Source organism: Coregonus clupeaformis, chromosome 24 (assembly GCF_020615455.1).
Source record: "Coregonus clupeaformis isolate EN_2021a chromosome 24, ASM2061545v1, whole genome shotgun sequence".
Lineage (NCBI taxonomy): Eukaryota > Metazoa > Chordata > Actinopteri > Salmoniformes > Salmonidae > Coregonus > Coregonus clupeaformis.
The window spans coordinates 3,633,061-3,651,186 of record NC_059215.1 but is presented as its reverse complement, the minus strand read 5'-3'; the positions used below and the strand labels follow the sequence as shown (position 1 = coordinate 3,651,186).

Sequence of the window (18,126 nt, the reverse complement as noted above, 5' to 3'; positions counted from 1 at the left end):
TCCTTCAGGTGATCTCACTGCCAGAGCAATGCATAAATTATTAACATTTAATACAGGCAATGAGTGAGATATATTCCAATCCCGCTGATGGGAACAAAAGCAGAACCAAACAGTTTGAGGCTGGAGTGGTGGTGGACTAGCAGAAAACAGACAATGCATAGCAGGTGGCAGCAATAGTTACAGCAGCAGCAATATTAAGCAGCAAAGACAAGCCAATCGCATAGCTAGGATGTGTGTGCAGAACTGGTCAACTTAAATAGACCGCCATATTAAGGTAGGAAGTGTTGTTTGAATCCCTTTATGCAAACACTTGAGTTTCCCGTCTTGACTGGCTTCGCTTAATATTGCTTGCAAGTCTCAAACAGTTTTCAACCGATTCATTTAATATACACCATCAACATGACTCCACCAGGACAACTGTTGGTGTAGCTCAGCTGTGCGCATGTGTTCACCAATGTTGACCATGTGTCTAGTCCCAGTGATTCTCCTCTCCATATTCAGTTACCTGTTTGTTCTCTGCCTCTTTCACTGTCTGGTTGACATAGTTGAGAATCGTCCTGCAGCACTCTCCGGCCCTCTTCACCTTGTCCCTCTCCTCTGCATCCTCTGTCAGGAAAAAACACACAAACGGATGAAATCAGTCTTATGGATTGGACCAAATAAGTGCACTACAATCTTCTGGTGTGTATCAAATAAGTGCACTACAGCCTTAAGGAGTGGACCAAATAAGCAGAGTCTGCTCTACGGGGTGGCAAAGCCAGGCATGGACCCCTCCCCATAAACATAACAAATGGTATATGAATTACAATGCCCGGTTTTGGCAATGTAGCGTTGTCGGGCCTGCCAGTAGTGCAGACCGGGACAGAGTCTATGCTGGGTGTGCGCTCATGATCTGAGGAGGGGGGAGGGAGGGGGGATGTAATAATGTAATATTTAGTAGTTCAAATTCAAAAATGCATTCTGATTGGGCACCTCGCCATGCAATGTCATAAGGTACCAGGGCGGGGTTAAATTGACAGTAATTTTGTCACAGAGAGGGAAAAAATTTGTTCACTTTTCCAGACAGCTACAGCTAATAATAGGCTAGCTAGTAGCTACTAGCTTTGTTAAGTTTTGGTAGCGGCAAGCTGAATAATTAAAGCTGGCTAATCAGTATGGATATCCGAAAATGGCTAGGCACTGCCAAGAGCAAAAAAACAGAGGACCACCATGTGGAGTGCGATGCCGTGCTCACCGAGCAGCCTTCTGCGCCATCCACCGAGGTTGAGGAGACTAGCAGCAAATGTAATACCCGCCCATCCCCCACGCTGCCTGCTGACCAACAAGATTGAGAAGAGCCTGGGCCTAGCATCAGCAGCATGAGGGTAACATCACAACAAGCATCTGCACCTCCATTACTCCAGCCACTAGCATCTGACGACCTGTTGGATCTAACCAAAACTGAACCAGTGGAAGCAGAGTTTATTGATTCTTGCAAAGTGAAATCGGAACCACAGCCAGCAACAACAAATGGACTCCACTCAGTGTTCTTCAAAGTTACGGCGGGCCTTTGTCAGCTGTTGTCACTGGAACATGGATTTTGATTAACATTTGGGACATCTACAACAATGTGCGAAAATTCCTTCTCCACTCTGAAGAATGTATTCAGTGAACACAGACGCAGCATGTTACATTAACGAAAAGCCCAGCTTGTCCAGCTGGCATTTGATAGGGGGCCAGAAAAGTAAATTTAGCCAGGAATGAGAATGGAATCAGAAACGTCTCATGAGATTCAACACAGCATGGAGGAGGCTGCAACTCGTCTAAATGGTAAGCTACAACCTTTATGGGCCTGGCCGCCGTGCCAGAATGATTAATTATTTGGTTTTCCCTCATGTAAGCCTACTGGTTGTTTGGCAGATTTTTTTATGTAACGCATAGTTTTAGAAGTTTGCTATTTACTTCAATGCATCTTTTAGATTTATCTTTGATTCTTAATGTCATTGCTTGCTTTTGTGGGTCTAATTGCTATTGATAGATATACAGCTTTGTGTTATTTGACGGGTATAGGGACAATGACCTATGTAGTGTACTGGTTGTGCTCTGAGGTGACACTGAAATTGGCAGTGCATCTAACGTTATCCTTTATCGTGCTTTTCTTCAACATTGCTTGCTTTCTTGTGTGTAAAAAGAGCCCTTGACTTTTTCCACATTTTATTATGTTACAGCCTTATTCTAAGTATTTAGACCATATACTCAGTACTTTGTTGAAGCACCTTTGGCAATGATTACAACCTCGAGGCTTCTTGGGTATGATGCTACAAGCTTGGCACACCTGTATTTGGGGAGTTTCTCCCATCCTTCTCGGCAGATCCTCTCAAGCTCTGTCAGGTTGAATGGGGAACATTCCTTCACAGTTATTTTCAGGTCTCGCCAGAGATGTTCGATCAGGTTCAAGTCTGGGCTCTGGCTGGGCCAATCAAGGACATTCAGAGACTTGTCCCGAAGCCACTTCTGTGTTGTCTTGGCTGTGTGCGTAGGGTCGTTGGAAGGTGAACCTTCACCCCAGTCTGAGGTCCTGAGCACTCTGGAGCAGGTTTTCCTCAAGCATCTCTTTGTACCTTGCTCTGTTCATCTTTCCTTCAATCCTGACTAGTCTCTCAGTCCCTGCTGCTGAAAAACATCCCCACAGCATGATGTTGTCCAATCCAATTGACATTTAGCAGACGCTCTTATCCAGAGCGACTTACAATTAGTGAGTGCATACATTTTTCATACTGGCCCCCCGTGGGGATGGTGCCAGGTTTCTTCCAGATGTGACGCTTGGCATTCAGGCCAAAGAGTTCAATTTTGGTTTCATCAGGCCAGAGAATCTTGTTTCTCATGTTCTGAGAGTCCTTTATATGCCTTCTGGCAAACTCCAAGCGGGCTGTCATGTGCCTTTTACTGAGGAGTGGCTTCCGTCTGGCCACTCTACCATAAAGACCTGATTGGTGGAGTGCTGCAGAGATGGTTGCCTTCTGGAAGGTTCTCCCATCTCCACAGAGGAACTCTGGAGCTCTGTCAGAGTGACTATTGGGTTCTTGGTCACCTCCCTGACCAAGGCACTTCTCCCCCGATTGCTCAGTTTGGCGGGCGGCCAGCTCTAGGAAGAGTCTTGGTGGTTCCAAACTTCTTCCATTTAAGAATGATGGAGGCAACTGTGTTCTTGGGGACCTTCAATGCTGAAAATAAAATGTGTACCTTTCCCCAGATCTGTGCCTCAACACAATCCTGTCTCGGAGCTCTACGGACAATTCCTTCAAAGTCATGGCTTGGTCTTTGCTCTGATTTGCAGTGTTAACTGTGGGACCTTATATAGACAGGTGTGTGCCTTTCCAAATCATGTCCAATCAATTGAATTTACCACAGGTGGACTCCAATCAAGTTGTAGAAACATCTCAAGGATGATCAATGGAAACAGGATGCTCCGGAGCTCAATTTCGAGTCTCATAACAAAGGGTCTGAATACCTATGTAAATAAGGTATTTCTGTTTTTTATATTTCTAAACAACCTTTTTTCGCTTTGTCATTATTGGGAAGTGTGTATAGATTGATGAGGATGTTGAAAAAAAAATGTTTAGAATAAGGCTGTAACGTAACAAAATGTGGAAAAGGGGAAAGGGTATGAATACTTTCCGAATCCAGATAGGTCTACATCTTTTTTTTACATTTTGTATGTAGGACCAATACCATGTGTAGCCTACTAAAAGAAGTAGGCACACTTTCACTCTTATCATACATTTGCATTACACAGTCATTGTGTGATAGGCTACTGTAAAAGTGATGTCAATACTATCAAAATGACACAAAGCCTACTTTTTCGCACCATCTCTGCTCTCTTGCTATAGTGTGTGTGTGTTGCTATCGGAATGGGCATGTACTCTTATTCGCGGCAGATTCAAATTAGCTACTGCCAGGTAGGACATTTCACATCAGCTATTACTATAGAATATGCACTTAGTTTGATTTAGTTTGCTTTTCTGAAACTCTCCCACACAGAAAATATTGCACACCTGGAGAAGTAGCGGCTTGGTTACGCCCATTGCGTAGTGTCACAAATTCGACAGAAATTTAGCCTATAGTTCTAATTATTGAAGTTTAAGCTATGAAACCTGTAAGAATATTTGATAAGCTAGTGGTGCTCATCCTGTCGAGCTGATCTGTGCGTGTTGGTAGGCGCAAATTATGTGTAGGCCTACTGCATCTATGGTTGCATTTCGGATACACATGTTGTAGTGGGGTGCATACTGTCTCTTTCTTTTGTTATTATATAAAGCGACGGCTGTTGATGTGCACAGCTTCATTTCAGATACATGTTTGTACATTTGAACAGTAGTAGGACTAATCTACTTTGTGTTATTAAGGCGCTAAAGCAATACTAGTTGTGCCCTCCCATGGATTTAAAATGCCCCCTCAAGCATGTCATCCTGGAGCTGGGCCTGCAAATAAGTGCAATACAGTCTTATGGAATGGGCCAAATAAGTGCACTACAAAAAACACATGACCAAGAATGTGAAGGGATGATGATGACGGCTTCATTTATAGCCTAATCTTCAGGATTATTTCTTCTTCAGATTTTACAATCTCTGGTTATAAAAGTTTCAGTAGCTAAATCTGCAGAACTGCCTTTTTTCCCCCTCAGTTCAGTAATTGTATTAAATATTAGAAGATCATAGGGCTTGGATATACACCCCTCTTCAATCAACTATAAAGAAATGCAATACTTATCTTCCAACAGGTGGACTCAGAAGAAGAGAGATTAAATGTATTCCAAATTCTTTTCAGGCCCAAGTCTCAACCTTTATAAATTGTGTGGACAGACATTGTGTTTTATAGTGGTGTCTGTCTACTGTACCTGTGTACTTGGCAATGCTCTCCAGCAGTAGTGGATACTTGGTCAGCCTCTGCATCTCCACTGGAATGATATCCTTCAGCTGCAGTCTGCGACACAGACGGTTGCTCTCAGCCTCCTATAGGACGAGAGACACACCCGAGTCAATACTACAGTCACTCACTCCAGATCACCCCAGTTCATCCATGTCTTGAATCTCCCCATCTATAACTGAGCTTGTATGGTTACGATGATGCCCTCTAAGACGCGCTTGAGGGAGTGATTATCATCGTATTGTACTATATTGTATAGTATTGAATTGCAAAGTATAGTATATAGTGTAGTGTAGTGCAGTATAGTATAATACTGTATAATATAGTATAGTATTTAATAGTATATAGTAAAATAGCATAATAGTATAACATACATAGTTTAGAAAAGCATAGTATAGTATAGTTTGGTATTCATGATTGCACCTCAAGTCAGTTGGTCACGTCATGCCATTGTTATAAACATTCTTAAGACGTCTCATCCATAGTGACTCCAGAAAGGAGTCTCATCCATAGTGACTCCAGAAAGGAGTCTCACCCACAGTGACTCCAGAAAGGAGTCTCACCCACAGTGACTCCAGAAAGGAGTTTCATCCATAGTGACTCCAGAAAGGAGTCTCACTCACAGTGACTCCAGAAAGGAGTTTCATCCATAGTGACTCCAGAAAGGAGTCTCACTCACAGTGACTCCTGAAAATTCTAAAGACATCTCATCCATGGGGGCTAATGATCATTTAGTCTAAATTACACTATAGTGGCTTGGAAATACGATGACATTGCTAAAGTAGGCGAATAGTTAGTAGGAAACCAAAAATAATATTATGATGTCGTCAAATTTTATTTAGACAATATTGTCATTCGCAAAAGAAAAGTTAGCTAGCTAAAATCCGGTGCTTTTCCTTCAATCTTACCTATCTAGCTAACGTTATACTACATCTAAAGTCAATCTGATGACATCACAATGATGACAAAAGTCAGTTTTTTTCTACAAATGTTTAGCTTCCTTTAGAAATCTAATTGTGTGTCCAAGCCACTATCATGCACTTTAGACAAAATCTTCATTAGCGGCAATTATAAATGCATTGAGTAGAACGTCCAGTCCTTCAGAACCTTCACAAATATAGTATATTGTGTCGTACCTGCATAAAGGAGGTGAAGCGCTGGTCTTTCTTCTGCCGGGTCTTGATGAGTTCCAGAGCGAAGGGCTGGTTACTGCAGAACGTGCCCACCGCCCGCTTGATCTTCTCCTCCTCGCCATCACTGAACTACACATGCACACACAGAGGGACATGGTAACATGTGCGCACACACATACGCATGGGGGGACATGGACACACCCGCACGCATGGAGGGACACAGAGACAAACACACACACGGGCATGGACACACAAACACACACACGGACACAGAAAATGTCACACGCGCACACGCGCAACAATGCTATCCCAATGAATTTTGGATGTACAGTAATACTCCCCCCTCTTCTCTCCTGCAGTGACGGAAGGTTTGTCCCAAATGGCCCATAGGGCTCTGGTCAAAAGTAATGCACTATAAAAGGAATAGGGTGCCATTTAGGACGCAGGTTGAGTCTTTTCTTACCCAAGCTAGTAGATCGTCTCCTATCAGGTCTATCACTGACGTCTCGTTCTTCTTCCGAATGACTGTCACCTGTTCTGTTATCGACACTGTAGGGAGGAAGAGAAAATAGCTAAGTGATTACATAAAATGAGATAGCAAGGATTGGATCTGCAAAACATAAAAAGTCAGGGAAAATAAGACATTTGTTTGGGAATTGGTCCATTTCAATATTTAGGAAGTGAAAATCCGAGTGAAGTGGAAGTTAGGATTAGCCCTGAGAGAGGAGTTTAACTCTAGCTCTGAAGAGGAGGCCCGATGGTAAGTATAGCTAGCATTGCACACAGACACCGACACTGACACACACACAGCATACCATGTAGCTGGACAATCTCCTCTAGGTTAGTGAAGATGTGTTTAATGTCTCCAGGAGGCAGGATGCCGTCTCGGGTTAGTTTCTGGTAGAACACGTTATCCAGCACCTTCAACATCCTCAGGTGGGCTCGCTCCGTGTAGAACAGCTCTGTGGAGACGCACAAAGTCAGAACCAAATAATTAAACAGAACAAGATGGCTGCCATTGTCAGCACATTCTAAAGCTATGCAGGCCTATGACATCAGCCACTAGTGTATTATATATCTCTATGGTCAGACCGTCATAAACTAGGTGGAACCCATCTTCTTCCGACAGATGGCATCATTCTAAAGTGACCGCATCTGACAAGACATTGAGGTTTTCTATGAAAACATCACACACACTTTAGTGGCTTGTTGTTTAGCTAGCGGACCCACCATCACTGATACTCATGGTGAAAAAGTTCACCACTTGACTTGAATGGACACAATAGCCTTGGTCATGGACACAAACTCAAATAACTAATAAGGTCAGGCTGGGGCGGCTAGGATATGAAGCTATGTATGAAAATATAAAGGACACATTCTAATACAGCACATCATACTTGCCATCTCAATAACAATGTCTCAAAGGCTTAACAGCTAACATGAAACTACTTGCAATATTCAACAAATCTATCTTTAGCAGACTGATAGCATGAAACTACTCTATCTGTATGACTGATCCCCAGGCAGCTGTACATTATGTGGAACAAAAATGGTCACCGGCCTCACCGTTGATGACTTCCTGTCTCTTGATCTCCTGTGGCGTCAGGCCTGCCAGGATCTCTCGGCTGACCAGCGTCTGCCAGTTGGGAGGGTCCTGCTCGCACTCGATCTCATTCCCCAGGTCGTCCTCACTCGGCACATCTGCACAGCCTAAACCCTCCATCCTGACATGAGAACAACAAGTCTCTGGTGATGACACCTGGATTGTGTTCATTAGGGCATGCAGTGGCAACATTTTTGCAACGGAAATGGAAAACAAGCATTTCTTATTGGACAGTAGTCCCTCCCTGTTTCAGTCAGTCTTCTTCTGTTTGGTTTTATTTACCTTTATTTATCCAGGAAGTCCCGTTGAGGTCAGAAGACCTCTTTTACAAGGGAGACCTGGTACCTAATGAACACAGCCATGGGCCCACTTAAACAACATTAAAGCGCAACTCTACGATTGAGATCAATGTGTGATTAATTGGGAAAGTTACCGAGTTACTAAGTGCAGATGTCAAGCCTTTAATAATGGGTAGAGAGAGGGGGACTAGTAACTAAATCAATTCTATTCAAAGGTTTTGCCAGAGTTAAGTTAAAGCTTAATCACGTTAATCATGATTAATCAAGCACCACTGATTCAGTTCATTAAATTGTGTGGGCAACGCAAACCCTTTGAATAGCTGGTGCCACAGAACAACTGAGGAAAATCAGTTCCCATTCATGCCAAACATTCATATAACTACAGAGATGTAAAAAAAAAAAAACTGACCTGGATTCAAATACTATTTGAAATCATTTCAAATTCTTTATCCGTACTTGATTGAGCTTGCCAGGCTAAATAGAATAGAACAGTCCTTAAACTGCAAACCCCACCCAACTGGCACTCCAGGCAGGCTAGAGCAACTGCTCAAAGTATTTGAAAGATTTCAAATAGTATTTGAACCCAGGTCTGTAAACAACATTACATGAAATTGACAACAACAACACAAATAAAAGTTGAAAAAGACTCACCTCCGGGCTGGTTTGGGGGTGCCTCCATCTTGAACCCTGGAGAGAGAAGATCACAGTCCCCGTCAACACACTTTCTACCGGACACCAAATCCCGGAGGTCGTAAGGCATAGGTTGGAGAATTCCCAGTCTCCAAGTAAAACACCATAAGAGGACCTTTTATCTCAATGAGTTTCAATGTAATGAATGATCGGAGAGACAAAGAAAGGTATTTCAATTGCTCCAGTCTTCAGTATGTCACTGAGTGCTGTAGTAGAACAGATATGGCTCTGAGTATGGGCTGTGTATCCCGGCACAATGGCCGAATGAGACTGTGACTGTGAGACAGCAGACTTTGCTGTTGATCAGTCATGTTGGATGATAACGAATGAGCTTGGCAGTGGACCAACACATCAGCAAAACGTTCTGCCTTGGAAGGCTTTTTCTGGGAAAGCTTGCTCCCTCCTCGGACCAATAGTTCAGTGATCATGCAATTCACCCAGCATGCGATTTAGTTTGCATCCCGAATGGCACCCTATTCCCTATTTAGTGCACTACTTTTGACTATATAAGGAATAGGGTGCCATTTGGGATGTAGACTTAGCATAGATTTGTGTTGACCCAGAAGACAGTCCTGACTCAGATTAGATCTACCGTTTGAGATGAAAGGATGGTATAGATTAGAGTTTATCAACCCTTGAGCAGATTAGACATTCACTATGTATTGCTGAAACCATCACATTTGATTACAGCAGATCTGCACTCTGTATTTCTACGCGGCATACTGCTCAATGGTCATGTAGGCTAAGTAACTAGCACATCATATGGAAAGGTGCTGTCACCAAGTCGATAAGCCTATGTCACTATAACCTGTAAACAATATGATTTTTGAGGGGGGTAAACGCCACAGCAAGCAAAGAAATTATCAAACTATTTTGTTCCTTTTGTTTTTTGCATGGGTTGTAAAATACATTGATTCATGTTTTCTCGCTTACCTCATAGTTTAGTAAAATAAATAAATAGCACTTTCTAAAAAAAAAAAGGTCACGTGAAAAAGGCTCATGGAGCCAATTGACTTCAATGGCCCCATTAGCCTGAATTTCGAATGACAATGGTCGCGACTGTCTAGGAATGTCCAATGATGGCAATGATTCCAAGCCCCCATGTCTATCCACCTCCATATTTAAGTTGTATATTCCCCAAAGTATAATCAACACCTAGCTGTGTGTTATAATAAGACAGATACAATCAAAAGTGTATAGACCCTGTGGCTTGTGTGGTCTAGCAGTTAGCACCGCATAGTCAGCATGAGTTTAATCCAACCCCTGACACCATGACCTTGTCCCGTACTTACCTGTCACTCTCGCGCTCCTCCTCCTGCAATTGGTCCAGGGTGCAGGGGCTGAAGTCAAAGCGTGTGCTGGTGGTGTGGGCCATCCTGTCCTGGGCGTCGCCCGAGTGGAGCCCGTCAGAGCTCAGTCTGGGCAGGGCAGAGGAGGGAGTGAGACCTGGAGAGGAGAGAACAAAGGAGGAGAGGAGAGGTCAGGGGCTGTATGTAAAAAGCATCTCTGAGTAAGAGTGCTGATCTACAATCATGTCCCTACTGGCCCTGTAATCCTATTTTCGCTGTGATCTAAAAGGCAAGACTGATCCTAAATCCACAATGTCCCTCTCCAAGTGGATTAATAAAGCTGTATTCAATTCTACCAGGGTGAATGTTCCTCTCCATGTAAATTAATAAAGTCATATTCTACTCCACTTAAGTCCTACAGGAGGCAATAATGTCCTAAGTAATACGGTGAAGGCTCACAGAAGTTTCTTCATTCAGAAGGTCAAACAAGATCTCCATCGAAGAGAAGCATGTTAGTCCACATTTACGCTGTGTTCATTGTCTTATCGTGTGATGGAACAAAAAAAAGATCCCCTTTAGTCTAAAAGCAGTGCAAGAAAGAATATCCGTATGAGATATAGCAGGACGTCCAAAACTAAAATAGAGAGGGGTTGTTTCGACAGATCATATGCAGACAAAGACTAGACGACATTCGGACAATAAGGCCGCCCCCCAATTATGAATAAACAAGAAGAACCAAAGAAGGCTATTATTTTCGAGAAGGCTGGGCCACTGTAAGACAGGCTAAGCCAGTGTAATGAAGTCCTGACAACAAAAAGCCAGGGAGCGAACTTGTCAGAGAGGAGTGGACCACAGAACAAAGGCAAACAAACAGCGTGGGAGAGATAGGGATGGGGTGGTGCAGGGAAATATAGAGAGGAAGCTAGAGAGGAAGCTAGAGGGAAGACATGGAGAGAGAGAGAGAGAGAGAGAGAGAGAGAGAGAGAGAGAGAGAGAGAGAGAGAGAGAGAGAGAGAGAGAGAGAGAGAGAGAGACAGAGAGAGAGACAGAGAGAGAGCGAGAGAGAGCGAGAGAGAGCGAGCGAGAGAGAGACAGAGAGAGACAGAGAGAGCAGAGAGAGAGAGAGAGAGAGAGAGAGAGAGAGAGAGAGAGAGAGAGAGAGAGAGAGAGAGAAAGAGATAGTTGATATTGGATGAGGTGAGTCCGCCCCTCAAATATATAGCAATTTGAGCACTTGGAAAAGCACTTCAGCGCTATAACACAGTCCTTTACCTTCTATCATTATTCGAGAGAATTGGAGAGGAAAAGGCAAATAGGAAGAAAGAGTAAGGAGGAAAGGCATGGGGGTGGGGAAGAGACAAGGGGTCCTTACCCGAGTCAAAATCGCGTCCTGTGGGGTCGGAGCCCTGGCTGGCTGGGGCACTGTGGGGGGGTGTTGCGATGAAGGCAGAGGGGTGGGTGGCCACATCCAAGCCTGGTTCGCTGGATTGGCTGCCGCGGGTGCTGCCCGCTGAGGATTCTGGGTGATCGGGGACGCTTAGGGCAGGCTGGGAGAGCTGCTTCTGGGGGCCCCGCTGCTTGTTCATCTCTATGGCCTTGCTGACTACACACACACACAAACAAGCAAACAAACAAACACACAAGCACACGTGCATGTTAAAATAAACTACAGTCAGTACTGTAGCTCACATATCCATGGGCAATCCACGGTAATAAAGTTCATGATGCCATTGACCTTAACAATGGCCCCAGGACCAGTGGAAGCCAAATAGCCCCATGACATCAAAGATCCACCACCATATTTTACCTTAGGTACGAAGTACTTTCCTGCATATGCTTCTGTTTTTAAGGCCAAACCCACCACTGATGTCGTGGCCAAAGAGCTCTATTTTCATGTCTTCTGACAATAGCACCGGTTCCAAACCAAGTGTCAATGCCATTTATCAAACTCTAGGAGGTGCTATGGTCACTTTACATGAAAATAGAGCTCCTTGGCCACAAACACCAGTGATGGATTTGGTGTTGAAAAACAGAAGCATATGCAGAAAAGTACCTCATACCTACAGTACAATATAGTAGTGGATCTTTGATGTTATGGGGCTATTTTGCTTCCACTGAACCTCATTGAAAACCTGTGGTTTGAATTGAAGCAGACGAAGGATATCAAGGATCTGGAAAGAGAGAATGAAGTGACAGCTCAGGAGAGAGAGAGTACTGGGCGACACAGAGCGTAACAAGTGACGGTGGATGGAAGAGCGCGCTTATCTGAAATGGAAAAGCGCTGCGGTAGCTATTGATAAAGAAGAACATCAAGATGTGCTCTGTGGGATGCACTGTTGAACGCTACATCCCGAGGGGTTCGTGCTGATTGTACGGAGATTGTGACAGCCGGTTAAATGGCATCTATTGAGAAGGCAAGACCTGCTCTGGGCTGTGACAGAGAAAGTGCACTAATAGGAATGCTACTGTAGGGACAGATCACACAGATTTAGCTTGTTCAGTGGTTCTACCAAAGTATGACCATACTGTACACATTTATGAATACATCTCATTTGAAGAAAGGATGCCAGTTGAGTAGTTGAATTCATGTTCATCACAGATATTTAAATATATAATCTATATAATACATGAGGGACTATGGTTGAGTGGACATATGAAAGACAGGCACACTGTAGATTTTCCATAATACTGTATTACGTCAGTAGCTTGTTGTTGGCTTTGATGTCAGAAGTATACAATTTCCTGTTATTTCTGGAGGAGTCTTAGGGTTCGTGGCTTTGCGCATCATTTAACCTTCATGCTACCGACTGGGGTAATTTTGACACCAGAGTAGAGCTGGGCAATATGTGCAAAAAATACAGTGAGGGAAAAAAGTATTTGATCCCCTGCTGATTTTGTACTTTTGTCCACTGATAAAGAAATGATCAGTCTATAATTTTAATGGTAGGTTTATTTGAACAGTGAGAGACAGAATAACAACAAAAAAATCCAGAAAAACGCATAACAAAAATGTTATAAATAGATTTCCATTTTAATGAGGGAAATAAGTATTTGACCCCTCTGCAAAACATTACTTAGTACTTGGTGGCAAAACCCTTGTTGGCAATCACAGAGGTCAGACATTTCTTGTAGTTGGCTACCAGGTTTGCACACATCTCAGGAGGGATTTTGTTCCGCTCCTCTTTGCAGATCTTCTCCAAGTCATTAAGGTTTCGAGGCTGACGTTTGGCAACTCAAACCTTCAGCTCCCTCCACAGGCTAGGCCACTCCAGGACCTTAATGTGCTTCTTCTTGAGCCACTCCTTTGTTGCCTTGGCCGTGTGTTTTGGGTCATTGTCATGCTGGAATCCCCATCCACGACCCATTTGATGCGGTGAAGTTGTCCTGTCCCCTTAGCAGAAAAACTAAGGCTCCCTCTTATGCGCGAGTGAAGTGAGTTCGGAAAAACTGAAAGTATGCATCTTATAAATAGTTTTCACATAAACCTTATATGTCTGAACTCAGAATCAAAGTCTTCGCAAAAATAACATGGTCACTGTGGTAGAACGTTTATTTTGATTGCCAATTTTCTGCTTTTATCAAAAGTACCATCAGTAGCCTGATTTCATGTAAACAGGATTATTAGGGAAATTGTTATTCTTCCAAAGCATATAAACGTTTAAACGAACTATTATATTAACCGACTATCCACAATAATCACAGTGTCGTTATTCTCACAAGGGGAAAAAATAAAGTACAATACATACAAAAGTATTGAAAACAGGGGTGCCAATCATTTTGACCACTCCACAACTTTCTTGTTAACAAACTATAGTTTTGGCAAGTCGGTTAGGACATCTACTTTGTGCATGACACAAGTAATTTTCGCAACAATTGTTTACAGACAGATTATTTCACTTATAATTCACTGTATCACAATTCCAGTGGGTCAGAAGTTTACATACACTAAGTTGACTGTGCCTTTAAACAGCTTGGAAAATTCCAGAAATGGATGTCATGGCTTTAGAAGCTCTGATAGGCTAATTGACATCATTTGAGTAAATTGGAGGTGTACCTGTGGATGTCTTTCAAGGCCTACCTTCAAACTCAGTGCCTCTTTGCTTGACATCATGGGAAATCAAAAATAAATCAGCCAAGACCTCAGAAAACAAATTGTAGACCTCCACAAGTCTGGTTCATCCTTGGGAGCAATTTCCAAATGCCTGAAGGTACCACGTTCATCTGTACAAACAACAGTACGCAAGTATAAACACCATGGGACCACGCAGCCGTCATACCGCTCAGGAAGGAGACGTGTTCTGTCTCCTAGAGACGAACGTAATTTGGTGCAAAAAGTGCAAATCAATCCCAGAACAACAGCAAAGGATCTTGTGAAGATGCTGGAGGAAACAGGTACAAAAGTATCTATATCCACACTGAAAGGCCGCTCAGCAAGGAAGAAGCCACTGCTCAAAAACCACCATAAAAAAGTCAGACTACGGTTTGCAACTGCACATGGGGACAAAGATTGTACTTTTTGGAGAAATGTCCTCTGGTCTGATGAAACAAAAATAGAACTGTTTGGCCATAATGACCATAGTTATGTTTGGAGGAAAAAGGGGGATGCTTGCTAGCCGAAGAACACCATCCCAACGTGAAGCACGGGGGTGGCAGCATCATGCTGTGGGGGTGCTTTGCTGCAGGAGGGACTGGTGCACTTCACAAAATAGATGGCATCATGAGGAAGGAAAATTATGTGGATATATTGAAGCAACATCTCAAGACATCAGTCAGGAAGTTAAAGCTTGGTCGCAAATGGGTCTTCCAAATGGACAATGACCCTAAGCATACCTCCAAAGTTGTGGCAAAATGGCTTAAGGACAACAAAGTGGCCATCACAAAGCCCTGACCTCAATCATATAGAAAATGTATGGGAAGAACTGAAAAAGCTGTGCGAGCAAGGAGGCCTACAAACCTGACTCAGTTACACCAGCTCTGTCAGGAGGAATGGGCCAAAATTCACCCAACTTATTGTGGGAAGCTTGTGGAAGGCTACACGAAACGTTTGACCCAAGTTAAACAATTTAAAAGCAATAATTGACACTAATTGAGTGTATGTAAACTTCTGACCCACTGGGAATGTGATGAAAGAAATAAAACTGAAAGAAATAATTCTCTCTACTATTATACTGACATTTCACATTCTTAAAATAAAGTGGTGATCCTAACTGACCTAAGACAGGGAATTTCTACTAGGATTAAATGTCAGGAATTGTGGCTTTTTTACGTGGATTCCTCTCAGGGTTTGGGTCAATTCCATTTCAATTCAGTAAAATCAGGAAGTGAACTGAAATTCCAATTCAGAACTTTCTCAATGCTTTTCTATGAGGAAAACTCGTTATTGGAATTTCAGTTTACTTCCTGAATTGACTGAATCGAAATGGAATCGTTGAGAATCTCAAAAAAAGTTAAGAATTACAAAAAATTACAATGGTTAGTTTGAGATGTGTAACAGGCTCAATATTAACATCATATCTCAACTTGATATTTGACATCACTACAGAGCCTGTTACGCATCTCAAACTAACCATTGTGTTTTTTTTGTTCCACACTGGTGCTGCACACTAGGAGGGAACACTTTGTAGACTTCTACACTTACTTGAAGTTGAGTCCACACGGCTGGGCCGACGAGGAGGGCCGAGGATGTTTGGAAAACGAGGCTTCTTCACCTTCTCCTCCCCCTCTTTCTCAGTTTTGATGCTCTTCTGCTCCACAGAACAAAAACAAATTCAAACCACCCAGTCAGAGAATTTAAAGCTGGGCCACATTTAGTAAGCAAACGTTGTGGAACGTTGCAGATAGACATGTCATGAATAGAGCTGATGTGATCCTTTATCCTTCATTACACATATTCTACATGTCAGAGAGGCATGTTTGTTCTATGCTATGCTACTATCTGAACATTGCACAACATTGCACCCTGCTGAACGCTGCCCTGGAATAATGTTAACAAGTGTGAGTAAAACAGTGCCACCATGGGAAGAAACAGAATGATTTATGCTACATCAAATGTGAATTCCTGGCCTCTTGAGTGGTGCAGCGGTCTAAGGCACTGCAGTGCTAGAGGCGTCACTACAGACCCGGGTTCGATCCCGGGCTGTGTTGCAGCCGGTCGCGACCGGGAGACCCATGAGGCACCGTACAATTGGCCCAGCGTCGTCCGGGTTAGAGGAGGGTTTGGCTGGCATGTCCCTGTCCCATCGCGCTCTAGTGACTCCTTGTGGCGGCTGGGCGCATGCACACTGACTTCAGTCACCAGCTGTACGGTGTTTCCTCCGACACATTGGTGTCAGGAAGCATGCGGCTTGGCGCGGTCGTGTTGCGGAGAATGCATGGCTCTCTCCCGGGTCCGTACAGGAGTTGCAGCGATGGGACAAGACTGTAACTACCAATTGGGTAGTACTAAAAAGTGAAGTTCCTACAAGCAGTAAAAGACTACGGTATTGTGCTCAAATGCATAATTGATGCGTCTAGGTGTGTGTGTGTTGTACCTTGATCTTGGGCAGGAAGTTGATGCGGACTCGTTTGGGCTCTAGGCTACGCGGTTCCTTCACTTTAACTCCCAGATGTTTCATATAGGTGAGGATGACATACTGCATAGTAGTGCTGGAACACAACACAATACACTATTAAAGGGATTCTCTGGTACTTTTGTATACTTTTTAGCCAGTAGTTCTGAAAGTAGCGCTCACGAGCAAAAAGTGATCCTAGATAATTGCGTACTACGTCACATATGTGCAGATATGTGCACCATGTCATTGCTCTCTCTCTCGCTCTGCTGTTGGTGCATCATGTGCATGTTGCTAGTCATTCATACGGTGAGGGGCTGAAGCTCATTGGTTGAACTCAAATTGCTAGGGCCCTAGCAATTTGTAGGGAAAATGGTGCAGCACAGCTTCCAGAAAAACTGTTGCTTTCAAACTAGGGATTTCGTGGGTAATTGAGGTAAGACAGTAATTCTGCTCATAGATTATGCATGTATGAACTACACATTGACACATCCAGCCCAAAGCGGGAGGTTTAAAAAATACTTAGTAGTGCCAAAGTTCTGGAGCATGTCTTTAATTAACTGTTAATATTACCATTAATACACTTTTAATTAACATTAAAGGTCCAGTACAGCCATCTTGATCTTAATAATATGAAATAATTTATAATCATTCAACCATCATATTGATTAACTGAAATAATAATTATATTTTCTAAAAGAAAATCTCATGATACATAAATGTCTCCCAAGGCTCTTTGAAAACAGTCTAATATGACACGTTATCAATCACTAGAAGTACATTTGGGGAAAATCGAATGAAAAGGTTAGGTCACGTTTCTTTAAACCTGACCTGATCAGTTTTTACTATCACCTTATTCTTCAATACGATTAATTATCTCAAAACAGGGTCGTGTTCATAAGGGCGTGCAACCGAAAACGTTTTGCAACAGAAAACTAAAATGGGCTTTTTGCATTGGTCAAGACCAGGTAGTCCCTCCCCCTTTCGGTCTGTTTTCTACCATTTGGTGCCTAATGAACACGACCTAACTGAAAGTGTGTAGTACCACAGATCTCCAGCAGATAGAGTGAGAGGACACTATGATAACCACTGATGGCAGACTCTCAGGATGCATCACAAATGGAACCCTATTCCCTATATAGTGCACTACTTTTGGGCAAAAGTAACCTGTGCCACTCCAACAGCTTTTCTCACAGGATGGATACACAACATGCTGATGGAATTCATGCAACTCAATATACTTTAAAATGACTCAAACCAAATCGAAACTATGTATAAAATATAATGGACCTACATTCATACAGTTTCTTGACTGTGTCCAGCTCGCTAATAATCACTGAATAGAGTATTAAACCAAGTATCAGAGAACCTGATTCCAATACACATTGACTTCAGAACAGGGCCCGCATTCACAAAGCGTATGATAGTAGGGGTGCGGATCTAGGATCAGGTCCCCCCTGTCAATATAATAATATTAATTATGATCCAAAAGGGGCGAAATTATCTTAGATCAGCACTCCTACACAGAGAATACTGGCCCAGATAAAGTATGTGTGATTCACCTTGACGAGTAATTGAATACATACATTTACATTTTAGTCATTTAGCAGACACTCTTATCCAGAGCAACTTACAGGAGCAATTTGGGTTGTGCCTTGC

General features: G+C 43.0%; 1 protein-coding gene across 1 annotated transcript in view; it reads right to left on the bottom strand.

Annotated features, from left to right (window-relative positions):
- Positions 1–18,126, bottom strand: part of LOC121537727 (rho guanine nucleotide exchange factor 12) — a 164,832-nt gene that overhangs the window by 14,730 nt on the left and 131,976 nt on the right. Inside the window, exons 19-29 of the mRNA XM_045206985.1 lie at positions 16,450–16,564; positions 15,558–15,663; positions 11,292–11,522; positions 9,923–10,076; positions 8,592–8,627; positions 7,605–7,762; positions 6,854–7,000; positions 6,502–6,587; positions 6,042–6,167; positions 4,877–4,991; positions 506–606 (exon numbers count right to left, since the gene is read on the bottom strand). Of these exons, the coding sequence (XP_045062920.1) occupies positions 506–606; positions 4,877–4,991; positions 6,042–6,167; positions 6,502–6,587; positions 6,854–7,000; positions 7,605–7,762; positions 8,592–8,627; positions 9,923–10,076; positions 11,292–11,522; positions 15,558–15,663; positions 16,450–16,564 (1,375 nt within the window). The remainder of the gene's footprint in view (positions 1–505; positions 607–4,876; positions 4,992–6,041; positions 6,168–6,501; positions 6,588–6,853; positions 7,001–7,604; positions 7,763–8,591; positions 8,628–9,922; positions 10,077–11,291; positions 11,523–15,557; positions 15,664–16,449; positions 16,565–18,126) is intronic.